We start from the raw sequence: 27,190 nt of genomic DNA on the forward strand, positions 1-27,190 counted from the left end.
AATTCTCATCAGTGTGACACTCATGAAAGATATTCTGGCTGGGTCCAGTCTCTTGGGGGGTGACAAACTTGTAAATGACATGGATAGTGAGAAGGGCTTCTTTATATTTCATGATGTAGTTATTATTTTCTTCATTATTCATCAGCTTATAGTCCATCATTCATTTAGTCAACAAATGTTTATTGTGTGCCCACCAGGACCAGACACTGTGTTGTATGCTGGCTGAATGGTAGTTCTTCAAGTCTATTCCTGTAGAGCATACATCCTACAGCAGAATTCCTTCATCAGATGGGTTGGAGCAAGGGGTGCTTGCGAATTTGTAGGTGCATGAGCCCCCCCTCCAGATATTCTGATTTCACAAGTCAGGATCATGCCCAGAAACCTGCATTTTTAGCAAGTGCTTGAGGTGACTCTCATAGAGGCCGTGATTTAATAAACATTGGTAAAATTATGAAATTTACCCAACCTAATCCCAGGTCTGAGAACATGCAGAACTGAGCTCTAATGTGGTCATTTCCTATATAGCTGGGGGGGAAAACATCATGTAACCATTTAATCATTAATCTCACGTTTCTTATTTTTTTTTAAAGATTTTATTTATTTATTTGACAGAGAGAGATCACAAGCAGGCAGAGAGGCAGGCAGAGAGAGAGGAGGAAGCAGGCTCCCCGCTGAGTAGAGAGCCTGATGTGGGGCTCGATCCCAGGTCCCTGAGATCATGACCTGAGCTGAAGGCAGAAGCCCAACCACTGAGCCACCCAGGCACCCCTCACGTTTCTTATTTTTAAGCAGGAGAGTAAGACCTGTTCAAACACCGATGGTGAGAGATTAGAATGACCCCAGGTAGAGAGAAGCCAAACACTTAAAAAGGAACAAAACCATAGAAGTTTTACTTTTAAAAACTAATTTTTATGACATATAATAAAATGAGCATTCACCAACTACACTGGTATCAACAGTAATTAGGAGAAAAAATATCTTGCTTATGTAAGAGGTGTGCACACTACCTATTCTTGGAACCAGCCTCAGCATGCAATGATTCCTAGCTTGATTAGGGACCATGAATCCTCCCTGGATACCAAGATTAATGGCTTATCTGATTACTCTCGATTGTTTTTCAAATCTCTTCTCAGATCTACATCATTTACCCTCTGTTATGTGGCTTTGCAGTGGACCACTTATTTTAGGAACATATTAACCACCAGTAAAAGACCTCATCTAAACCTCATTCAAAGCAAAACTTTTCCAAGCCATGAGAAACCCTCCCCCCGCCCCAACTTATCTAATGTCAAGGAAGTTAGGTCACTGTGCAGGTGTGATTGTAAAACACAGGGAAACTACTTTCAGCCCAACTTCTCTCCCCCAAATTACTGTGATCGATTACATAATAGAAGAAACCCATATAAAGAAACTTGTGATAACAGTTATATAACAGATTAAAATCAATGTGTCGGGACGCCTGAGTGGCTCAGTTGATTGGACAACTGCCTTCGGCTCAGGTCATGATCCCGGAGTCCCTGGATCGAGTCCCGCATCAGGCTCCCAGCTCCACGGGGAGTCGGCTTCTCCCTCTGACCTTCTCCTCGCTCATGCTCTCTCTCACTGTCTCTCTCTCAAATAAATAAATAAAATCTTAAGAAAAATAAATAAATAAATAAATAAAATCGATGTGTCACGATGATCATTAATAAGAAGCAAAGATTAAAGGCCAGAATATCTCAGACAACATGCTATCATCTTTTAATTAATCTACAATGCATTTCTCTTTTTCAGCTTCGCTAGGAATTTCCTCCCATTCTGTCCCTTCAACTAAGTGTATTATACCTTCAACTGTCTCTAGGTTCCTATCTGGTCTTGTTTACTTTTTGCCTCACAAACAGGACCCTCTGAGTTTCTTCACCAATCAAGCACTTCAGAAAGACTCTACTCTCTGTGATCCTAGGAAAGACCACTCAAAATACGGACAAATGTCCAAACAGGAGGGAAATTATCCTTCGTGAAAAATAAGAGAAAAACTCTCAGTTTTGTGCGTGAACTGCAGACTTAGCCCATCCGAAGTGCCCCGTTGTGGCCTCAGCCCATCACAACGCAAACAAGCTCTATTCCGACACCAGCTCCAAACAGAAAAGAACCCCCCTCTCCCGGTTTGGGAACTTTGAGCCAACATATCAATTTGAATGCAAATTTCCCCCAAACTCAGATTTTCTGAGAGATCCATTTTTAAGTAGATTAAGCTCCCTGTAGACCAACATGCAAATGCGGGTGTTCAAGTATAAGAACCCAAGGGTAGCAAAAAGACATTGACCATACCTATTTTCCCAGCCTCCACTTTCAGGTTGAACTCCCAGTTTCTTGGTAACTTCAGGGACATTTTGCTCCCTCTTTGGGTGATTAGCTGCTGAAGCAACAGGTCTGTCACGATTCCCGCCCTTCTCGCTTTCTCGATGTTTCCCTCTAGGTTTTGTGTGTGTGTTCCCCTTTGTGAGTTCTTCACAAGCAATCCTGGGTCTGGAGTTGATTTGCCAGCATGAGTCCTCCTTTCTTTCAGAAGAAAGGTCCATACATCTGTTTGTCACTTTGGGGATGGCACCCGAATCCCCCCAAAGCCTCCAACAGTCCCACAGGGGCTGGTGCTTCCTGAAGTGTGCACCTTGCTTTTTCTTGCTTTCGGTTTTACCAGAAATATCCCAGTTGATACTTCACTCTGCGTCATGAGAAGCAGAGCTCCAGTTCGAAAGAATCTCAGGCCTCACGGAGGCGAGGTCGCGATCAACAACTGCTGCCTCTCGGCTTTTTTTTTTTAACTGTCTGCTTCCTTGCATTTGAGGAAGTGGGTGGCTGGTCGGTGTAGATGATGCATTATGAGCACTCTTTCTTGAGAAAACGGTTTTTGGAAATGCTCGTATAAGTAGAATGAGTGTTCTTGTGATCTAAGGCTATAGCTTCAATCAAAAGAAAAAGAAATACAAAATTTCAAGCGTCCCACCATGTACCTCTAAGGCTTCCTCCCAACTGAGTGGATCAAGCATCCAAAAATGTCAGTGAGACAATCTGCATTCTCCCACCCCACAAAGTTTTCTTCTTTTAAATTCTCCCTGCTGTTAGGACCAGAGAGTAAGTTCTCCTCCTGCTTGGGATAAAGCCTCATGTGGGGAGGGCTCTGAGGTACTTAGCTACTAAGCTGATTTTAGCTGGGTAGACCCACTTGTGTGATATTATGGTTCTTTGGCATTATGTACAGGGTGTGGGTTTAAGAATCAGACTCACCTGGGTTCAGAATGCAGATCCTTAACTTCTTAGCTCTGAAGCTTTTCACAAACAACTAAATCTCTCTGGACCTCAATGTTCTCAGGCAGTAAAATGAGGTCGATAAAAACCATGACTGGAGAGAGTCATGAGGCATCTTGTACAGAGCTTAGCACGCGGTGGCTGTACCACTGACGCTAATTCAAACTTTATCTCATTAACTTCAGCTCTGTGACAGGCTTTCATATATTTAACTGGCTCAGCTTAATCTAGTGCTTAAGTATTTGAGTCCAGAGCCAGACTGCTTGAGTTCAAATCCTGGTTCCATCACTTTTTTGCTGTGTGACTTTGGACAAGTTTCTTGACCACTCTGTGTTTCAATTTCTTTATCGGTTAATGAGGCAAAAAATAGGCCCTACTTTGTATGTGTGTTGTGAGGCTTTATTAGTAGGTAAAAGTGCTCACAGGAGTCACTGTTAGCCAGCATGCAAGCTACACATCCTTGGTCCATTCAGTCTTCAACCCTCTTGGATGACTTGGTCATACTATCTTCATCATCTCATATATGCTCATTCTCTGTTGACGACCTTACTTCCTGTTTTATTGAGAAAAGTTGGTACTAGAAGAGTACCAGAGAATGTCTAGAAGAGAATGTCTGTATCCTACTACTATGTCTAAGTCCTACATGTAAGTCTGTACACTCAGCCTACTCCCAGTCATAGCTGATGAACCTATTATCACTCCTCCATCTTTTTTTTTTTTGTCTTTTAAAAATATTTATTTATTTATTTATTTATTTATTTATTTATTTAGAGAGCATGAGCAGGGAGAGGACCAGAGGGAGAGAGAGACAATCCCAAGCAGACACTACGCTGAGCACAGAGCCTGACATAGGGCTCGATCTCACCACCCTGGGATCATACCTCAGCCGAAACCAAGAGTCGGACAAACTTAACCGCCCAGGCTCCCTTATCATTCCTCCATCTGAATTATTTTTCTCTCTCTCTCTCTCTCTCTTTCTCTAGGATCAGCATTCAAGCTTGTTTTAAAAACAAAAACAAAAAACTCTACATTCTACTTCCACCTCCTGCTACATACAGCCCTATTTCTTTTCTTCATTTTGGAGCAATGCTTTGCAAATGCTTGTCCTATTATTCCCTCCTAAAACCTTTCTGTTGATATTTCTGCCCTCAGGACTTTATGGAATACGTTTTTATCAGGACATTGACAGCATCCCTGTCACTAAATCACTGCCAGTGATGGACCAGTGATAGACTGGGCTACATGTCAACCCAGTGACCTACTGGCAGCTTTGGACATGCTGATCACTCTCTCCAACTCTGAGCTCTCTCTCTGCTTGGCTCCCATAATGTCTCACTGTTCTGGTCGTCTGCCTGCCTTTCCAGCTGCTCCTTCTCTGGTTCATTGCTGGTTCCTTCTCATCTCTCTGACTACCGAATATTGGAGGAAACCAAGACTCACACAGTGGATTTCTTTTCCATCGGTACCCACACTTGGGTGAGCTCACCTATCTCAAGGCTTTGATTGCTATGCATCTGCTGATAGGGCCAGTGTAGATCTTTAGCCCAGACCACCCCAAACCCCAAATCATACACATCTCTGCTTAGATATCACACAACCATCTCAAACCAATCATGTCTAAAACTTATATTCAGGGGACCAAGCTGAAGGAGCAATGGTGACCTGAGGTATATTCTCATTGTGAATGAAAGGAATGTAAGAAGGAAGAACCATATACACATTCTTCAAGCCTCTGCTTGCATCATGTCTGCTCATATTCCAGGAGCCAACACATATCACATGGCCAAGTTCAAAGGCAGGGATATAGGAAGTACACACAGCCCTGAGGTGGTGGGGGAGGGGAGAATGGAGTGATTATTTGCTGATCAAATCTCCAATCCATCACACTAACCCAGTGCACCTAGCTACTTTCCAACTTCCCCAGGGATACTGGGGTGCTTTGCAGCTGACTCAGCCTACCAGAGATTTTGGAGCCCCAACTCTGCATTTTGGCCAAACACCATTGCTCTTTTTTTCTGTCTTGGCTTGGAGGGGAGGAGCAGTGGTTAACCATCCTGAGCCCTAGCCCAGCAGCATCCCCATAGGGAAGTTGACATGATCCGAAGTTCTAGTACTGGGACCTTTAACTCAGGAACTCTGAAAATATTTTGAAGGTAGCACTTAGAAACATACAGAGAACTTCCTTTGCTCTTTAGGGTAGGTTCCTGTAAGTCTTGGAAAAACTCATGACTGATGGGGAAGTTGGGTATGAATGCTTGGAAAGGCAATCAGATGAAAAGCACCCCTGGAAAGGCCCAACCCAGCAGCCTTCCCTCTGAGGAGCCCACTTGGGGTCAGCCAGCGGCTGGACAGGGTTAGAGGGCAGCTGTCTGTGCTGGGGCTCCTCCCCTTCTTCCTGACCTTCAGGGAATGAAGAACTGGACGTCTTGTCTGGCCCCAAAGTTTAAAGCAGCATTTGCAGAAGCAAAAACAAAAGCAAAAATCCATTCATCTATTTGCTTACTGAGTATTAACCATTTCTTGAGTAAGGACTTCATTTTTGCTAGACTTTGGAGGAATGTCCAAGAATTTTGTTTCTGCTTTCATGTTTCTGCTCTCAACGGTTTGTTGAGAGAGAAGAGTTATGTTGGGAGTTATGGGAGTTTATATCTGAGGTGCCTCCCAGGGACCTGGGGAGTAAAGGAAGGTTCCTGGGGGAAATGCCTTTTACATTAACGCTTGGTGAAGGACTTAGGGAGGTGGGAGGGTTGGGAAATGCTTCCAGACAAACAAAGGGCATGCAAGAGGCACAGAGGAAGGAAAGAACTCATCAGGTTGCTCTGGGAAAGGGTGTAAGGGGTAGGAGGGAGGAGAGATGGAGAGATGGTTGGATTGGGGATGGACCCCTGGTAAGCGTCTGTAAGAGTAGTGACTTTACCCTAGAGGAAAAAGAAGCCATGTAGACATTATTATTGGGGTCCGGATGAGGGGCGATGGCAGATGGCCAGGTGAGAGCCAGGGAGAGGGAAAGGTCAGTGGCAATGTGCAGGCAAAGAAGGGAAAACGAGGTGAGCCATTCTGGCGGTGGGATTGACTGCCCAAGGGAATTTCTGTAGGAAGAAAAGAGATGTGCATGGTCCTGGCTCCAGTCCCTGGAGGTGGATGGGCTCCCATCACAAGGTCAGAGCCTGCACCAAAAGAGTGAGGGTTGGTTACGAGGTTGCTAAGGACGAAAGACTAGCGAGGAGTCAGTTGCCAGAGGGAGAAGCCAGTGGGCTCCGTTGGAGGCAGCTGTGAAACCCTGGAGCACAGCTGTCCTGAACCTAGAGCTCAGCAGTGAAATTCATTCGTTCATTCACTCATCCACTCCATAAACATTTATCCAGGACCGGGCTGGACTCTGAGTAAACAAGGATGATTAAGATCCTAGCCTAATTCCCAAATGACTCAGTGAAAGAGAGAAGTGTAAACATGACGGCAGTGCTGCTTGAGTTATTAAAAAGAGTGCATGCACAGGGTAGGGTGACAGCAAGAAATGGTGGGCTCAGCTTGGGTAGCCAGGGATGGCTTCCCAGGAGAGGTGACCCAGGGGAGAGCAGCCAGGTGCGAAGGAAGGCGGGGAGCGGGAGGAGGACGTCCAGGCAGATGAAACAGCAGATGGCTGCTAGAACACAGACCCATTCTCAGGGAAGTTTGGGAATGGTGCACCGGAACAAGGCTGAGGGGAAGACAGGCGGACCGGTAGGGCCTGCTGGACCCAGGCCGGATGTGCAGCCTGAGGGATTGGACTTCACTCTGAGGGGACGGTCTTTGGAGAGATTTTTTAAACATCCTTTTTATTGTTACTTTTACCATTACAGTCGTCCATGCATAATCTTCAGAGAAGATTTCAATAAGCATAAAGAACATAAACATCAGGACCCCTGGGTGGCTCAGTCGGTTAAGCATCTGCCTACGGCTCAGGTCATGGTCCCAGGGTCCTGAGATGGAGCCCTGTCTGGCTCCCTACTCAGTGGGGGGAGTCTGCTTCTCCTTCTGCCTGCCTCTCCCCCTGCATGTGCTCGCTCTTCCTCTCTCTCTCTGACAAATAAATTTTAAAAAAAAAATTTTTTTAAAAAGAACTCAAAAATTACTGTTAACCATTTAATGTGTAAGGGGAATTTTCCCATCTCGATCTCCATCACTCTTTTTCTATTTATGTGTATATATAATGTGTGTATATATTTTAAATTTAAAAATTAGTATATATGCTATTTTATAAGCTGTTATGCTCCTGTGACAAAAATGAAATAAGACAAAACACATAAATAGTTATCTTATTAAGTGTTTTCTCAAGACATCATTCATGGCCTCATAGTCTACAATTACATAGAGATAGCAAAATTTATTCAACAAATTTCTGTATCACTGAGCATGTGAGATGTGTACAAATTTTCATAATATTCTTGCAGCTCAATGTCTGGGGAAAGCCATTCCCTCTCCAGAACCCCTCCACCCCCAGGTGGATTCTTGGAGGTGGAAATGCTGGGAAAATGGATGAGAAATATTCAGACTTGATATGTCTAAACTGTTCTCCAGAAGGTTCTACTTGAATCCACGAGAGGCGAACTCCCGCCTGGCCTCACTAAGAGCTGGCATTTTTATTTTGTAAGCAAACCAAACCAAACCATTGCCAACTATTCAAGCAAACAACTCTAAGTGCGACTCAAGTTATTTTTGAACGTGCTTATGGGCCATTTGTAGGGGTGAGATACATCTAGGTATCTGTGTGTCTGAATGATTCTGCAAGGAATCAACAGATGGGGGGCCGGGGAGTCTTAAACCTTTATTTGTGACCTTCAGGCTCCTGGCTTCGGCATCTCCTTCAGAACCTCTAGGTATCTGCATGCTAGCCATCCACTTTGTTGCCTCCTCGTCTTTCATTTTGTCACCCGGATTACTAACCCTCTGCGTTTTGAGATAATTTCTCATGTTTGTACCTCACCTCACTGGTTTTGTGTTTTCATAGCTTTATTGAAATATGATTTACATAACATACAGTGCACACATCCACAATGTATAATTCAATGATTTTTAGCATATTCACAGAGTTGTGCAACCATGACCACAATCAGTTTTAGAAACTTTTTATCACTTAACCCCCCCCCAACCAAGAAACCCCATACTCATGAGCAGCCCCTTCCCATTCCCCCACAGCTCAGTCCTGGGCAAATCCTGGTCTACTTTCTGTTTCTATATATTTGCCTATTCTAGACATTTCATGTAAATGGAATCCTGTAATATGTGGCACTTAGCCTTCTTTTTCTTCACATAATGTCTTCAAGGTTCATCCATATTATAGCAGGTGTCAGAAATTTATTTCTTTTGATGGTTAAATAATATTCCATTGTATACATGTAGCACACTGTACTCACTAGTTGATGGACACTTAGACTGTTTCCACTATTTGGCTGTTATGAATAATTCTGTTTTAAACATTTGTGTACAAGGTTTTTTTTTTTTTTTGGTGAGTGTATGCTTTTGTTTCTCTTGGATAGGAACCTAGAAAGGGCATTGCTGGGTCATATGGTGACTCCCTTTTAAACCTTTGAGAAACTGCTGGAACATTTTCCAAAGTGGTTACACCAGTTTACATTCCCTTCAGCAATGAGGGTTCCATTTCTTCCATATCCTCCAACTCTTGTTATCATCTGTCCTTCTCATGTTAGCCATTCTAGAGGGTATCAAGTGGCATCTCATTGTGGATTTGATTTGCATTTCTCAGATAGCTAATGGTGTTGAGCATCTTTTTGTGTTCTTATTGGCTGGTTTGGTTTTCCAGAACCTAAATTCTGCTTCTTGGACTATCCAAAGATGTAGCCACAGAAAATCTGCATTTCTACAAGGACTGAATTCGGCTAACACTCAAGCCTCCAATTTTTACTTACATTCTACATTGTTTTGTTTCCTTTAAATACTTCCTTAGGGAAAGCCCACGCACACTGTGCTAAATATCATCCCAAATTTCCAGCTGTCATTTTCCTCTGTGCTTCTGTTCCAACTGAAGTGTTATGTTCCCCTACCCCCTGCCTGGATCTCCAGAATTTTTAAGCGATGCTCTGCATAAAAAAAGCAGTCACACCTTCCGGGCAGCAGTGATTAGATTTGTTGGAGAGACCCACTGGCCATCACATCTCTCCCTTTGTCTCCCCATGGTAGTTGTTACCAACATCCTCATCACCATTTTGATTTGAGCTGCTGTTTTGCAAGGATTCGTAAGGATCCCAGAGGGGACAGAAGAACAACACACTAGCTGCCTCAAGGATCAGCATCAGAGAATTGGGTGGCAGAGAAGCAGAGTTCAGTTTTCTGGATTCTCCATTATCTGCGCATCTGAGTAGACTCCAAGGGAGTCACAACTGGAGTACCCACCTTTGTCAGGAGATCTCTGTTCATGAGACAAAGCCAGGGAGGTTTCTCTGGGCTGATGTCCTGGTGCGGTAGGACGATTCCCTGTAATTGGTAAATTTGTCCTTACCAAGAACAAAGAGGACAACTGTTGCTGGTGCCACCCAAGTGATGTTGCCGATGCTGTTTTTAACAGAACTAACTGTATATTGGAGGAGGGGCACAAGCAAAGAAGAATCTTGAGCTTATCCGTGTTGGAGCTTAAACAGAAAGGACTTTCCGTTTTACTATTTAACCAAGAAAACTCTTGAAATACAGAGAGGCGGCTGAAGTTTGGGTCCCATCACATCTGTCTCCCACAGTCCTTGAAGGGTCGCTTGGTTAAATCTGAAGTCCCTGACCATGGCGGCAGTTCCTTGAATCCAGTGTCTTTGTTTGTCAGTGGCAAGTGTGCAGTGGGGGAAGAAGGGAAAGCAATGGGAAGGGCCTGCCCTGATCAGGCCGCTGAGTGCATTGTCTGCAGAGAATTTTAAAAGTATAACAAAACTAAAAGCCACCTACTTAAAAAAATCATCACCGTGCACAGTACTTCTAAATAATGTCTGTACTAAACACTCCTCCCCTTAGTTGACTACTTCCCATCCCTACCCCCACGGTAGGTCCCCACAACCTACCTCCTCCATGGGGAATTCTCTCCTTGTCATGGAACCTGCTAGTGTTGTGCACTTTGATTGATTATATTACCCACCTGCAACGTGCACACCATGCCTACTCCTTCCCACCCCAGCTTCTTAAGTATTTGAACTCCTATCCCAGCCCCTACCCCACTTTCCCCTTTGTGGTCTAAGAAATCCCCTCTTCCTGTGAGCTTTCCCATGAGCCTTGAATCTGAATTAGATGGCTTGGTCAGAAAGCCTGCAGGACGCTATGCTAAAAAGAAATGCACTTGTGATAATTCCAGGTATCGTATGAAAGTGTTGAACAACTGAACTGTACGTCTGATACTGACATTACACTGTATGCTAACCAACTGGAACTTAAATAGAAATTTTTTAAAAAATGAAAATAAAAATAAATGTCTTAGGGGCACCTGGGTAGCTCAATCAGTTAAGCACCTGCCTTCAGATCAGGTTGTGATTCCAGGGTCCTGGGATCGAGCCCCGCATCGGGCTCCCAGCTCAGTGGAGAGCCTGGTTCTCCCTCTCCCTCTGCCTGCTGCTCTGCCTACTTGTGCTCGCTACTTTCTATCAGATAAATAAACAAAATCTTTTTTAAAAAATAAATGAATAAATGCCTTAAGACTGCATCTTAATGAGCTTATCCTGACTATTGAAGTGGAGCACCCATTTTTTTTTAATTAATAGACTTCATTTTTTAGGCACATTTAGGTTTACAGAAAAATTTAAAGAAAAACAGAGTCTCCGTATATCACCTCCCCCCAGCCTGCTACATGCTCTGCACTTCCCCTCTTATCAACATCTTGCTTTAGTGTAGTACATTTGTTATAATCGATGAGCCAGTATGAATGCATTATTCCTAACTAAAGTTCAGAGTTCACATTAGGACTCACATTAGGACTCACTTGTGGTGGTGTATACTTTATGGGTTTGATGCAATATGTAATGACATGTGTCCCTCATCATGGTATTATTGTACAGAAGAGTTTTACTGCCCTGAAATTCCCCTGCTTGGAGCACCTACTTTTTAGATACCCCTCTCCCTGTCTGTTTACTCAGGCTGTTTTTCTTCATTAGAATTAATTGTTTGGTTTTAAATAGGAGAGTCACATGAGAATGCAGGTTTCTGGCTTCTTGAAACAATCAGTGACAGGGTACTTGTGCCCCCATAAGATCATGGCCAGCGGAAGCTCCACCGAGGCTGACTGTCTTCAGCCTCAGCGGAGCTTCGTCTGGCCATGGTCCAGCTAGCCAGAACACTTCCACTCCCCAGAGGCAGGGACAGGTATCATTGGGAGGCACATGTGTACTGTTGTTTTCCTTCGAACAGACTAAAGAAGAAAAAAATGTAAGCCATGGTACCCAACTGGGTCTCATTCAAAAGGGGGGAGGAAAAATACTACTCTGAAGTCACAGAAGTTGGGAGAAAACAAGTTTCTCTGTGGATGTGAGCCAGCCAGTTTCGCTTGCTTCTATCCCCCACACGGCTCCCGCAGCGGCTGGAGTTGGGGCCCTGCATGGCAGGTGTCCTCACTTAGCAACTCACTCCTACCCGCTTGTACTCGTGGCTGATTCACCAGCATATGTGTCCTGGAGGGTGGTATTTGCAGACACCAAAAAGAAATGTGTTTTTCATATAGATTTGAGTAGTCTATATCTCTAAGAAAGCTGAATTTAGAAGACACAAGTTTAAAGTTTGATTCCCATTCCCTTGGCTGTATGGGGGGAAAACAGACAACAAAGGCAAAAACAAAAAACTCTAGCAGAGGAAGAGACTTCTGTGCTCTGCGCACTCTGTTTGAGTTCAGGGACCAGGTACAGGAGTCTTGGCTCAGAGCCTTGCTTCTCTGGGGCCTGAGCAATGAGGTGGACGTGCCTTATTACTGTTCTTATCTCTGCCAAGGTCCCTGGTGTTGGTTCTGATGTCTGGTCACAGTTTGATAGTCTATTAACCTTTACTTTGTCCCATGATAGCTGAAGAAAGAAAGGGGATAAAAAAAAAGAAAAGAAAAAAATCTTTCTAGCTCTGAAGGCCGAGACTGCCATTGTTACTGCCAACGCTCTAACTAGAGGAAGACTGTTCCCTGGGTCATGGCATAAGAGAGAGAAATGTCTATTTATTTTTTTTTTATTTATTATTTTTTTTTAATTTTATTTATTTGACAGAGAGAAATCACAAGTAGATGGAGAGGCAGGCAGAGAGAGAGAGAGAGGGAAGCAGGCTCCCTGCTGAGCAGAGAGCCCGATGCGGGACTCGATCCCAGGACCCTGAGATCATGACCTGAGCCGAAGGCAGCAGCCCAACCCACTGAGCCACCCAGGCGCCCGAGAAATGTCTATTTAAACGGGAAAGTTTTAACCACAAGATTATAAATGGAACCAGAATTTTTTGAACCAGAGCACACAAAACAAATCAGGAGAAAATGCTCCCCCTACATAACACCTCCTTCGGGCCAGTTAAGGGTTACATATTTGGTTGAACCACATGAAGTCACTATATTTGACCACTTTTGACCTGAAAACACAACAGTTTCATAGGGTTCAGAGGCCCACTCTGTTTCCTGCCACGCATTCACTCAACAAATAGCAAATGAATTGTACACCTGTTATGTACCAGGCACTGTCCTGGGTGCAGAGAATGTAGCCAAAAGCAAGAGAGACAAAAATATCTGGTTTGGTGAAGCTTATATGAGAAGAGACACCCATGCACACAATAAACAAATAAATGAAGTAAGTATAACAAGCTAGTTGGTGGTGAGTGCTGTGGAGAAAAGTAAACATGTCATGGGAATTGAGAGAAGAAGTAGATTTCAGGAGGGGTGTCTGCAGATTGAAATAGCCGGTAAGTAAAGCCTTCATTAGGTAGGCAACATTTGAGTAAAGATCTAAGGGGAGTGAGGATTGATCCAGGTAAATATCTGTGGAAGAATCTTCCAGCACAAGGAAGAGTGAGTGTAAGGGCCTTGCCAGAGGTGGGAGCAAGCCCAGTATGACCAAGAGACAGCTGGGTGGCTGCCTAATGACACTCTCCTTTTTCATGGGGCTAGTAAGAGAGAGGTTTTACCCAGGAAAGACCAACATGATAGGCTCAGGTGTCAAGCCGTCTGAATTGCAGGCCAGGTGTTTAGGAAACTTGGGAGAAATGTCAGCAACCTAACAGCTGGCAAATGGGAGGCCCCAATATGGTGGGAAGTTGAGGCCCAGAGAATCTCAACCTTCCCCACTGGAAGAAGGAAGTCAACCCCCCAGGCTGTGCAGAGGGTTCCCCAGTCACTCATTGGACAGTCCTGCCCGCTCACCATCTGGCTCTTTGACCCCAGAAGCTCATCCATCAGAGGCAAAGCTCTTTTGTATCTGGATTAAGAAGAGGGAGATTATTGACCCCACCCCACCCACTTGCCAGTGCTGGAAGTGTCCCCGCCCAACCAACTGGGGTCTTTCACTTCTGCCAAAATGAGCCAGATTCTTAATCTCTTTGGAGCAATAAGCTCTGTGGGGATCTGGGAGTCCCCATCCTGCCACTGCAGATGACTCCAGGGACCAGAGAGTGTGTTAGTAAAAATCACCCAAAGCACATCGGTATGTTCAGTTCAGTCCATCCCAGACCGTAGGCAGTAGGGTTTCTCTCTCCTCCCTCTCCCCCATGCTCAGGCACATTGGACACCGACCTCCACCAGGGGAGGTGAGAGCAACCTGTGCGATGACCTGGGCCAAGAAGGCCAGGTGAGCAGGGGCGTGGACGCACAGCTTCTCCCACCTGCCATCCCTCAGATCTCCATGCTCACGGGTCTAGGAGTCTCCTTATGGCAGAAGAGTCTAGGCCTTCTGACTGCCCCCTCAGCAAGCCCCTGTACCTGCTTTCTGAAGCACTCAGCTCACAACAGATCCCAAAAATAGATTGGCATGGTCAAGATGCCAATATTCAGGTCCCCTTTCTTTCCCTCCAAGCCCTTGGAACCTATGAGAGAAAGGGGGATTGCCCCCTGATGTCTAGAGGGAACCCCAGAACAAGAAGGGAGCCCTTGGGGTGCCTGGGTGGCTCAGTGGGTTAAGCCTCTGCCTTCGGCTCAGGTCATGATCCCAGAGTCCTGGGATGGAGCCCCGAATCATGCTCTCTGCTCAGTAGGGAGCCTGCCTCCTCCTCTCTCTCTCTCTGCCTGCCTCTGCTTACTTGTGATCTCTGTCAAATAAATAAATAAAATCTTAAAAAAAAAGAAAGAAAGAAAGAAAGAAAGCCCTTGTTGCCCGTCTTCCTCCTTGACCATGTTCCGGATGGTCAGACTCCTTATAATAATTGCTCTAGGTTTCCATTTACCCCTTTGTACTCCCTCCTAATGATTGCAAACCGCCACAAGCAGGTTCCCAATAAATGTAGTTCATTCCTATAATTTTCCAAAGGCCCCTCCAAGATTGGAGATAGCCCACTGGCTATCTGTTTTAAGCTGGTCCTGCAGTAGTGACAGACCTGAGCAGCTGCCCAAAAGGCCCAGTGTGGTCAGTCCACCGAATACCTGTCACCCTGAATGACCAAATCCCCCTTCCTCACCTTGGCTTCACCAAGCCTCTTTTACCACTAACCAGCAGCCACAGTGCAGACCCTGAGCTGGCCGCCTACAGGCTCTCAAGCCCAGATTTGTCCTCCTAGCCTTGAACATAAGCCCATTGCCCTGTGCAGTCCAACCAAGCCTAGTGCCCAGAGGGACAGCACTCATGTGCATTTGCCTTGGGTCTCCTCAGCCCCTGCTGAGCCTGGCTTTCCCTTTTAGACTTTCCATATTGTCCCCTGGTTTAAGAATTAGATATTCCTCTATTTCTCATTTATCAAAAATGCTGGTAGCCATCTTGCTTTTGGTGAGGGGTGTCATGGCAGACACGCACTTCCCCTTTCTGGAGCTTCCTCTACACTTCATCTCCTAACTCTTTCCCAGGTGGAGACCTGGCAGTTGTACCCATCCTGTCTGGGATCTTACAGTATGTAAGGCTGAGCCTTCATGGTCCCTGTGGTCTTAAAAGGGATGTTCAACTTCACATCCGGGGTCTCTGGGAAGTTATTTACTCCACACAGATATGCAGACTTGATCACTGGGAGTCCAGCCCAACATGAAGGTGGGAGTGGGAAGGATCCCTGATACACGGCTAATTGGCGAGCACTCATTCCACATCAGCACACTCCGCCATAGAAGGCCCTGGTGTCATCACTGGTGCAGACTAGACCACGGGTTGGGGGGTCAGTTGGTACCCACAGACCCCTCCTTCAGCTACAAGTGTAGGGCTATGCTCCAGGAGAGACCATTTCTGAAAAAAGCATCTGGAGTGAAAAACCCCACAGAGGCTTCAGATGCCACAGCCATCAGGGTATAGCCCCAGCAGGCCACAGAGTCCTACAGGACCCCTGCTGACAGTGAGGTGACAGACACCAGGGAAAGAGCCATAAGGACTCTATCAGACACTGAGAAGCACTGCTTGCCAGCTATGTGAATGGGGATTAATTCTCTGATGCGCTAGCCTGGCCCACAACTAGCAGATTAGCTCTATAAGCTCCCTGCTCCCCAAGAGAGGGCTTCATTTTCTTGAACACGTTCTTGGGGCAGGAAGTTGCCACCTCTCGCAAGTGGGTAGCCACAGACTGTTAGATTATATTTGACCTCCTTTGTCATCTGCTGGGAATCTCTGACTACAGGAACCCCACTTATGACCACTGCCTATCAGTGGGCCCAACATCGTGGAATTTGCCGGCTGCTCCCCAGTCCTTATCAACCACAGCCAAAGCATCTAAATGAGCCCAGAATGGCCAGCCCAAGAGCAAATGATAGCCACTGTCACAGTTGCCCCATAAGAAGAGAGAACAAAGAGGAGGGAGAACCCCTTTGCTGGGGTACAAGCCCACGTGCACCCAGTGGAACCCAGACCAAGCTCACCTCCTCAGTCTGGGGAGCGGGGAAAACCTGTGCCTGTTGACCGCCTCCCTGAGGGCGTCGGCACCTAGTGAAACATGCTCGTGTTTGTCCTGAGTCCTTCACAGTGCTTGACAAAGCTGTCCCCGAAGGCTCATGTGCCCACAGCAATATGGAAGCGTCAGGGAGCTCAGGAGCCTGAACTGGGCTGACAAGCATTCCAGGGAGCAGGGATCCCAGAGCCAGCCTCCTGGGTTTGAATCCTACCTCCTCCACTCCACCTGTGTGACAGTACGTATGCTGACTAACCTCTCTGGGCTTTCCTCTTCTCATAGGCTAAATGAAAGGAATTATATCTCTCCCATAGAATTGACGAGAGGATCAGAGAAGACTAACACATGGAAAACACTCAACATGGTATCGAGCATGTAGTGAGGCTCTTAGTAAATATTCGAAAAGAAAGTCTTTTCCACTGGTGAGATTACATGTCCCTTGAAGCTGCATTTCATGTGACTTCAGAAGAAAGTAAGCTGATAGCTAACAACTTAAAATATGCTACATCTGCTTCAATCCGGAGTATAGGAGGGACCTGCCCTTTCCTGTTTCAAAGGCTCGTTAGGCTGCAAAGCCAACTTGGGCCAGTTGGGGAGGGGCATAGAAAGTCGTGAGGGAGGCCGCCATCTGTCCACAGAGCTCTGTGGTGCTGAGATGCTGAGGACGGAGACCAATCCTGGACCACAGGTTTGTGGTTTGGTTTAAAGAGCCCTTCCCGCCTGCCCAAAAACCTGCACCTGCGCACACAATGACACACCCAGTTTTATCAGCTTGGACAAACTAGGAGGAAGGAAGTGGTGTTGTGGAGAGAGGTAGGTAGGAAGCGAGAGTTCCAATCTGCACATCCAGAACAGGGAATGGGATCTAAGCTGCAGACAGGCAAACCTGCCATCTTCCGTCCACCTAAGGGATTCGCTGGGAGGAAATTTGAGCCAACATTCTGGAAACTATTTTTAAGCCACGCCTGGAAGGCTCTGCCAGCCCTGCTTCTATGCTCCTGAGATCACGAGATGCTCAGCAGGGTGCTGCCAGAACAGGAAGTGACAAAGGCAGCTGATTTCACCAAAGATACGAAACCCACAGTTCACACTGAATAATCACACAGAGCCCTTGAAGCTGCATTTCATGTGACTTCATGAAAGCCAGACCCCGCTGGGACAAGAGAAGAGACAGTGCAAGCGTGTAACTTCACTTGAAAATAATTCCATGCACCAGCAAAGAGAACACTTTGACTTCCATACCCATGGCAAATCCATTTGCCCTTCATGTAAATGGGGCAAATATTGTTTATCAATTTTATGGATAGGAAAACCGAGGCATGAACCGGCAAGGCAATTTGCTTAAGAACCAAGTCAGAAATCTGTATTTTGTCCAAGAGTTGTTACAAATTTTTTTTTTTAGATTTTATTTATTTATTTGACAGAAATTGAGAGAGAGAGAGCACAAATAGGGGGAGCAGGAGAGGGAGAAGCAGGCTCTTTGCTGAGCAAGGAGCCTGAGGCAGCCTCAATCCCAGGACCCTGAGATTACAACCTGAGCCAAAGGCAGATGGCTAACTGAGTGAGCCAGCCAAGGGCACTGCGTTGTTGCAAATCTTAATGGTTGTTATAGAGTGTACAGTATAACCCTTGAATAAAGTATAAGACTCAAAATAAAGCAATGAATTAAATTCTGATTGTTAGTTCTTATGGCAAAAAGAGGAAATAAGTTTTGGTCAGTTTCATAAAAGGAATCACCACGTGGTGTTGAACCTGTTGTTCAAAAAAAGCTTTGTTTATGAAATTTTAAGTAAGCCACTATAATTAAGACTTGCATACATTTTCGTTTGAAACATGAGAATATGCAATGTTAATGTAAAGTTGGTATTAGTTAAAGTTGTTACCAAGAAGCTTCATGACCATGGAGAAGGAAAAAAGATTGAGGAGAAAAAGAACAAGACTTTGGATCTGAGGGTGTCTCAAACATTTCTGCATTCAATCACATCTGTGACCACTGCTGGATTTCTATAAAAGTGTATTTCCTTCCAGAAAGATAATACTGGTCAAGCAAAAGTGTCTATCAAGATCACCTTCAAATATTCTAAATTATCTGGTGGGGGTTGGGGGACTGGTGTATCAGAAAATAGCCTACACATTTTAAATCTACATAGATTTTGCCCACCTTGCTAAAGATCATTTGAATCTGGGAGGTGGGAAAATACTGAAAGAACACTGTGGTCCTTCTGTGCCAACAACATGTTGTTTGGATAAGTCCAACAACAAAGTAATTATGGCCACATCATTGAGGAGAATTTGGTCTCTGTCCATATCCAAGCTTCCAAGGCAAGCAGAAGAGTTATTAATATTTTTTTAAAAGCCATTAGAAGTATTTCCATGTCTGTGATCTCTCTTCTGACCCAGTTTCATTCCTCTGTTCCACCAAAAGTCTGAGCCACAATTTATCATAGATGCTCATCAAGGTGGCATCTCTCAAACCACCTCCTGCCAAGAGGCAGCATTTCTGCTGGCTCCTGTGATTTTAAAGATGGTGACCCTCTCTGTCTGGGTGTGTGATTTCTAGAAATGAGCCCTGATCAGTCAGCAGATAGTTGTAGGCAGTTGCTTTCCACCTTTTTGATGGAAGGCTTTCCATCAAAACTATCATTTTGGTCTCTGTGTTCTATTTAAAGATTCCTTCTCCAAATACCCATGGGCTTTAGATCAATGGACATTAACAGGTAACTGGACAACCATGGGCTGTCGGACACCGTGCATGTTAAGTTTGGAAATAAGTCAGGTGATTATGTTGGCAACATGAGCCAGGAGCCAAGAGGTGCTCAGTAAACCTGGATTCATGAGAGCCATCCTTGCTCCATCCCATTATGATTTCTGAATCCCAGGCTCTTCATCTACAAGGACAGGTTGATGATAGCTACTGTGAGCTATATGTGTGAAGATTAGGCTCCCTGTATGGAAAGCTCCTGGCACATAGCAGGCATTGTTAAATAGTAATGACAATAATGATAAATTTCCTTTAAACAAGATTTGACAACAAGATTGGAAAAGACTGAATAATGACCCCCTAAAGATGTTCACAGCTTAAGTCAAAGATCTTAAGATGTGGACACTATCTTAAATTGTCCAGGTGGGTCCAGGGGCCTTATTAAGAAGAAAGCAGGGGGAAAATAATGCAAGTATGGAATAAGGTAAGAAATGGGCCACGAAGGACGTCTGTGTGGCTCAGTTAACAGAGTTAACGGAGCAGTGACTCTCGGTGTTGGCTCAGGTCATGATCTCGGGGTCCTGGGATGGAGACCCATGTCATTCTCCATGCTCAGCGAGGAGCCTGCTTGTCTCTCTCCCTCTGCCCCTCCCCCTGCTCTCTCTCTCTTTCATAAATAAATAAATAAAATCTTAAAAAAGAAAGAAAGAAAGAGGAAGGGGGAAGAAAGAAAGAAAGAAAGGGACCATGTGCCAAGGAAAGCAGATGACCTCTAGAAACTTGAAAAGGTAAGGTGACAGATTTCCCCTCAGCGTCTTCAGAGGGAATTCATCCTTTTGACGCCTTGACTCCAACCCAGTGAGACCAATGCTGGAGTTCCGAACTCCAGTACTCAATCCATGTTATTTTAAGCCACTGAGATTGTGGTAATTTATTACAATAGCAAGTAGAAACTCATACAAAGGTTATAAAACTTGTTTTCTTGGACAAGCCCATAAGCTGGCTCCAGAGGCTATTTCCAAAAGAACAACTTTTCTCACTTTTTTCCAGAACAGGAGTATCACATATTTATGACATACCTATTTCATAGCAGGTTCAAAAGTCTGAGTAGCCAGGCTCTAGAGGATGACTTTGAAGGAAATACATTTGAATGGCACCAAGAACCTCCATTAATGGACCTGACTTTAACCAATTTCTCAAGTCTAACTAGTCCTTTGTAAAATTCGTTGATGGGTGCCCAGGGTCTACATGGGCTGACTGGTGGTATGACTGGTGGTACATCATTTACTTTCACTCCCACCACGTGAACTGCACATATTATCTCAGTTGGATCTCTTCCCAAGCAAATGCATCCCAGGGTAATACAAGCTGTACTCACTACTTAAATTATATGACAAAGTTGATTACTTAACCCAGTGAAATATGAGTGCTGAGAAAAAACACAGAGCCCTTTCTATGAAAATTCAGTAAATGGATTTGGCAAGAGAAAATGTATATCACTATAAAATATGTCAAATCACATGTGGGTAAGTGGAAGGGGGAATCCTGAAACTCTCTGAACTTAGAAGGCCTTAAAATATGCCTTCAAATCTTCACTCCCATTTTAAAGAAAAAAAATTTGTCCTGTGAGTGCATTATACATAACAAACACATAGACGAGAAACACTATAAGGATATGCATCTGGTTTTTAGGTGAAAAGTTGAAGGTCAAGTAGCTGCTACCACTCTCGGTGGTGGTGACGATGTACGTGCTTATGCTTCAGACCTTTGGTTTTATTTACACAACGCTGCAGTTGTTACCTACCAGCCCTGTCAAGCCTCAGCACCACAAACCTGTCAGAGGCTGTGATTAATCTCTGACTTTTGCAGAGGAAGACTCTGAAGGTCAAAAATAAAGGAGTGAATTGACTTCGTTCTGGAACCAGGGGAAACCTCACCATGATCACGCCAGATCATGGTGCCTCTGCCAAGCCGTACCCTTTCATGGAGGTGGAGTTAGAAAGAGCATAACATATATTTAACTGTAAGATAAGTGGTCAGAAATACACATAAGGCAACTGCTTGTAAACAAACAGAATGTCACATTCTGACATTTCAAGAGGGAGAATCGCACATATCGTTTGATAAACTAGGGTCAAAGAGTAAAGTGAAATAGCAACTGTGGCAAAACCACATTAGGCTGAAGGAAGTTTAGGTCAGAAAAGTCTATAATAGAATACATGTGCCTATCTGAGATGGCCCTGGAGACCCCATGGTGGTTTCTCACCAATGTAAGTGCTACCTCAAGATTACATCATGTGGTTGAGGTTTGGAATAAAACTATATATACATTCTTAAATGTCCTGTTCTGGACAATCCAAACTTCAGTTTTATAGAATTATGAAGAGATAAGGACCTATATTCTATAGCTTCTGAGTTACTTTTTGGGAGGGAAGGATGTTGGCCCAAGCTCCTGGAGAAGGAAGAAACAGCGGCAGGCAAGCTCAGGAGCCCTGCTGGCCTTCTTCATGGCCATGCTGCCTCACTGCACTATTCCTTTCTATCCTCAAGGATCCACATTTTAGGAGAAGCCACGGCATATTAGAGTTAAGAATCATTTCCATGGCATCGGTATATGGACCACAAGGATCACACGGACATTCTAGGGGAGAACTCACTGAAGAGCTCTTTTCTTTCTCTATATACTTCATCTTTCCTTCTACTGAAATGGGTGCCACATCTCAATAAAACAAACTGGGGCTTCTGAGGGAAGTAGGCAAACTCAACATATTCTTCTCTCTTTCTCTCTGTCCTCCCCAAATCCCATCCACATGACAATGTGGTTGGACAAAGAAGAATGAAGAGCATAGAAGACAATCAGCAGGCCAAGGGTTTTCATGAATCTCTGGAAGGCAGTCATTGGGTAGAAGGCTACTGAGGAATAAACCCTGGGCAAAAGGGACATCAGCTCAGAACATGACCAAGATAAAGTTGCAAAGAACAGGGGACTTGAGTATGGAAAGTATGAAAATGAATAGATGCCTGTGGAAGAAATGGTGGCGTAGGCACATTTTCCTGTCCCCACCTCCCCCGGCCCCCTCCTGTTCCCACAAAAAGTCCAGGGTAGGATGATTCCAAGATGGTTCATTTTGGAGCTCTGGGACTTCAGGAGGCCTGCAGATTCTTTCCAGCTCTCAGGTGCCCTGCTCAGTGAGTTAACTCACCCATGACTACAAGATGCCTGCAGCACCTTCCATCCTCCCCCCAAGATGGAACAACATCTGACGCAAGGACTGGGGATGGCTCCCACTCTTCCATACCTCTTTTCTAAGAACAAGAGCTCTTTTCCCAGAAGCCCTTTGAACCAATCTCCTACCACTTCTTACTAGCCAGAACAGGGTCACATGCCCAACCCTAAACCAGTCACTAGCAAGAGGAATGGAATTTCTGTGGTTGACTCAGAACAGTGTTTCTTAAACTTGAGTGGGCATCAGAGTGGCCTGGGGAACTGGTGAAAGAACAGATTTCTGGCCACCACCCCCAAAGGATCTGATTCAGTGAGTCTCAGGGTAGACTGGGGATTTTGCATTTTTGCCGAGCTCCTACATGTGATGCTGATGATGTTGGTTTAAGAATCACTAGATTTGGGGAGACAACCAACAGTGAAAGGATCCATCCTGTTTTGGCATTTTGAGTGGTTCTAACGTGACTTCCTGCCCACATGTTTCAGGCTAAGCCTTCTGGTGCATGCAGCCCGCCCTCATGCTCAAAGCTTAGTCATCCCTCTTATTCAGGGAAGTTATGATTATAACCATCAGAAGAACTAAAAGCAAAAATGGTCACACGTGTTTATCTCAGGGAAGCAGGTGCAAGAGGAGGGGGAAGAATTAGAAAAGACCATTAAACTCATGTCAGGGAGCAAATATTTCAACCTTGGGAAGCTTCCAGATACCTGGGAGGCTCAGAGCTCCCGAGAAGGAGCTGTCACTCAGAGATATCTTCCTGGGAGAAGCGGCGGTCTAGCAGTGTCCAGAGTCACCTGGGCAGAGGGCTATAGACCAAAAACTGAATGTGTCCTTCAGACAGAACAACTCAGAGCTCCTAGGCCACCATTAATTGACACAGAAACCAGAAAAACCAAATCTGACCCGTCATAGACATCTTTCTGAGTGAATGAATGAAGAAATAAAAGCTCTATAGCTGTTTTTAGCCTGATTCACTCTAAAATCATTATTTCATTCATTCTCCAAAGAATAGGGGCTCTGATTCAAATAATACTTATGTTCCATTTCGTTCTGGACATCATTTCCCACTAATACCCAGGAAACAATCCGAAGTTCTGCCACTAGTACAAACGTATTGTTATTATTCCATTTGCTCAGGAACAGAAAGGATTCTATTCTTCAGCACATTTCTTTTACAATTGGAGTTTCATGGGTTTTTAAAAAAAAAAATTTTCTTAAGTATCTCCATTTCTCTTTGCAGTTGTAAAGCTAGGTCGAATTATTGTTTTTCCCTCCCTTTCTGTGGCTGAGTCTCCTTTTCATTTACGTATTATCTCTTTGACTCACCTGCAGACTAGCAGAAAATCAACCTCAAGCTCTCAGTCTCCAGTCATTAGCTGTTTCCTTTATGGTGCTAATGGAGGCGCTTGTCGTCTCCATAAGGCCTCTCTCAAAAACAGTAACACGATTACCCTAAGGAAAGCGATTCTTTAACTTACTAGAAAAAAAAAAAATCTGAAGAGAAATGTATTGGTCTTTTTGTCCTGTAACCCAGAGCCCAGTGTGATTCCGCTGTCTTTGTCTCCCTCCCGAAGAGGATCATAAGAACGTCCACACTGGCCCACAGGGGGGGTTACGTGTGTGCTTTTAGCTCTCAAGGACAAGGACAGCGCGGCTGGCTCTGGCAGACAAAGCGGGGCTGAAATGCCAGGCACACTCGCTTGCCAAATTGCAGGATTTTAGGATCCTGGTTTAATTTGCTCCAGATTATCATCTGAGAGAAAAGTACCTGTTTGTCTACATCCCATATCCACAGGAATGCGAGGCGTGAGGAAAGCTTGCTTCTCGGCTCCCTCTGCTGGCCTCTCAGAAAACGATCCGTCCCCTCACTACCAGATCCCGCGCGGTGTGGACCTAATGGCCCGACTTCCGGCCAAACAGAGTCTCGAGCGATAGGGAAGTTCCGGCCGGGTGGACTGGGAAAATCTCTTCAAGGAATCCGGTGCTCCGAGCGATGAAGACAGGAGAGGAACCGACCCAGTGGCGAGTCCAAACTAAAATGCTGATTCTCGGGGCGCTTGGGTGGCTCAAGTTGCTGGGCGTCTGGTCCTGATGGATCCCCGCAGGAAGCCTGCTTCTCCCTCTCTCCCTCCCCCTGCTTCTGTGCCCCCTCTCGCTGTGTCTCTCTGTCAAATGAATAAAATCTTTAAAATATATATATAAAATAAAATAAAATCATAAAATCTAATTTAATTTAATTTAATTTAATTTTAAAAATGCTGATTCTCCAGCCCGCCTTACAAAGAAGTAAGCCACAGAGGGAGCCCAGTTCTGTTTATTCTGAAAGAGAATCCCTGAAAGATCTCTGAAAGAAGTGATTCTGTGGCACCTCCTAGTTAGGAACCACAAGTCCTAAAAGTTCTGTTTTATATTTAATGTGTATATTCTGGCTCCTACAGTTCAAATTGGTATCTGTTGTACAGGCTTTAGGAGTAGGGAAGAATCAGCATATTAACCCCACCCAATATGCTTGGTTATTTAAATGGCACCTACAGCCTTGCTTCCTCAGGGTAAATGAATGAGTGAATGAATGAATAAATAAATAAATAAATAAATAAATACTAAAGTCTGCTTTTTTTTTTTTTTTTTTTTTTCAGTTTTTATCCTCTTGGAAGATTCTCAGGAACAGATATAGCAATTCAGAGAGGCCTTCAGCATTGCATGCACTCATGTTTCCAAGCCTTGTTACTTTCTCATCTTTGGTTTCCTCATTTCTTCTTCTTAAGTGTTTGGCTAATGTCAGTGCATTCCTTATGAAGCTGGTGAGCAGCTACTCACTGACAGGAGGGTCAAACCTCCCACAATGTTCATGCTATTTGTTGCACATGAGGACAGGGAAGATGGGGCAGGGTGCTGAATGACACACACAGCATACTGACCCCGTATGACCCCATATTCCTCGGGTCTACACATCAAACCTACCCCTGGCAAGAGAAGAGGTCATGGCACACCAGCTGGTTGACTAAGGGATTGCTTCTCACTGGCCAGGGCAACACTCAAATTCTATATACCCCAGTGAGAGCTGCTCCAAGAAAAATGGTTTCAGGTTCTAGGCTATAGCCATGACCTTAGCCAGACACCTTATGTGTGGTCTTGGCTATTTCCTACCAAAGGAGATAACTCGGAATTTGTACCAAATAATCCTGGGTCAGTCAAAGTACATGCAAGACAACAGAACAAAACACAAGTTTGTTCTAAGAAAATATTATACAAACACAATGTAATACTTCCTATAACCCTTCGTTCTTTACAAAGCAGGTTAATGGGTGTTTTACAATCAAGTCTTATAACCACAAATGTGTTGCCTTATTACAATAGTCTTTCACAATTGATTTGTGTGTGTCTCTCTGTGTGTATATGTGTACATATGTATATATATGCATATATATTTAAGTATCTATATATTCTTATACACATATTTTATATGTTTCCACATAAACCTATAATTTTTTTAAAGATTTTATTTATTTATTTGACAGACAGAGATCACAAGCAGGCAGAGAGGCAGACAGAGAGAGAGAGGAGGAAGCAGGCTCCCTTCTGAACAGAGAGCCTGATGCGGGGCTTGATCCCAAGACCCTGGGATCACGACCTGAGCTGAAAGCAGAGGCTTTAACCCACTGAACAACCCAGTTGCCCCTAAACCTGTAATTTTTAAATCAGAAAATTTTTTGAAAAAATAGGTTAACTTCTTTAAGATACACTCCTTGATTATTGAAGATAATCTTTCAGTTTTAACAAATATTAACCCAAAATATCTGTGATATCTATAAATATCTGTAACATTGTGCCGTTAATATCATTTAATGGCACAATGCACAAGCACTCTAATTTAACCCCTTGAGTGAGTGCCCTTCTGAAAAATGCCAATACCAGTACATTGAAATGATCTGGGTTCTATGAATGGGAGAAGAAGTCCTAAGATAAATATAGATAAAGCTCTCTGGGTTTTTCAGACATATCTTTTTAAAAAGATATGTTTTTCTTACAGATATACTATGTCTCTGCCATGCACCAGATTTGGGAGGCTCTTGTTTATCATGTTGGCAATGCTTTGCAAGCCATTTTTGACCCTCCAAGGAGAAGACTGACATACACCTTCAAGCATCCACTGAAAAAGCGCCTATTCACTCACTGCAATGTTCTTTATTTTATTCACTTTATCGTTTCTTCTTAACCGCTAAAAAAATGAATGCAAAGCTCACACAAAGCTGCCAAATGAAGTGAAAATACACTGGGTGTTAGAAAGAATTAAGGAGATCAACACTACGGATCATTTCCTTTGCTCATCTTACGGCACAGGGATGGAACCAGGAGGCAAGGGAATTAGGCAAGCATTTAAATCCCCAAATGCTTAAAGTTTAATTGGGCCTCCATGTCAACTCATTTCCTAATCTTCACAACCATTTCATTATGGAATTTAACATGACCTTGCTTGGCTTTCTGCATCATTCGCTCAATAAACATCTATGAAAAGTCTATTATGTTCTAGGCACTATTTTCAGGGCTGGGGATACAGCACTTAACAAAGTCACTGCCTTTGTGTTGTCAGATTCCCTAGGAGATGATGGACAATCAAAGCAGAAGTAACCGAACACCAGGTGGTAAGAATAAAGATAATGAAGGCTTAACTAAGGAAGAGAGAGCGGTTGGTGGGTATGGTGAGAAGGCTTATAGGGTGGTCGTGGCAAGCCTCTCTGAGGAGAAGACTGGTGAGCAGAGCCCAGGGGATAGCCCTGAAGGAGCAGGACTTGTGAAGAGGGGGGAAGAGCTCTTCAAAACAGGAAACAACAGACATAAAGGCCCTGACGTCTATTGAACGACTGCTGTTTTCCAGATACTTGGCTAGATGCTGCAAATATGACGGCAGGCAAAATGGGTGTGAACTTCCACTGTCATGGCGCCTAAAAACCCTGTGAGGAGGTGACCCACGGGGTGAAATGGAAGG

The 27,190-nt window shown here is 44.4% G+C and overlaps 1 protein-coding gene and 1 long non-coding RNA gene across 3 annotated transcripts in view; one reads left to right on the plus strand and one right to left on the minus strand.

Moving 5' to 3' along the window:
- The window catches only part of ARHGAP25 (Rho GTPase activating protein 25), an 84,869-nt gene extending 82,059 nt beyond the window's left edge, over positions 1-2,810 (minus strand). For both annotated transcript variants that reach the window (XM_082744111.1, XM_082744109.1), the window contains exon 1: positions 2,311-2,810. In XM_082744111.1, the coding sequence (XP_082600237.1) occupies positions 2,311-2,371 (61 nt within the window). In that variant the 5' untranslated portion in view covers positions 2,372-2,810. The remainder of the gene's footprint in view (positions 1-2,310) is intronic.
- On the plus strand, positions 2,311-10,937 carry LOC309871268. Its single transcript, XR_014315158.1, has 2 exons — positions 2,311-2,387; positions 9,466-10,937. It is a non-coding gene; the product is annotated as an uncharacterized lncRNA (long non-coding RNA).
- Positions 10,938-27,190: the final 16,253 nt, after the last annotated feature.

This window comes from Mustela nivalis (genome assembly GCF_964662115.1).
Source record: "Mustela nivalis genome assembly, chromosome: 8".
NCBI classification, from domain to species: domain Eukaryota; kingdom Metazoa; phylum Chordata; class Mammalia; order Carnivora; family Mustelidae; genus Mustela; species Mustela nivalis.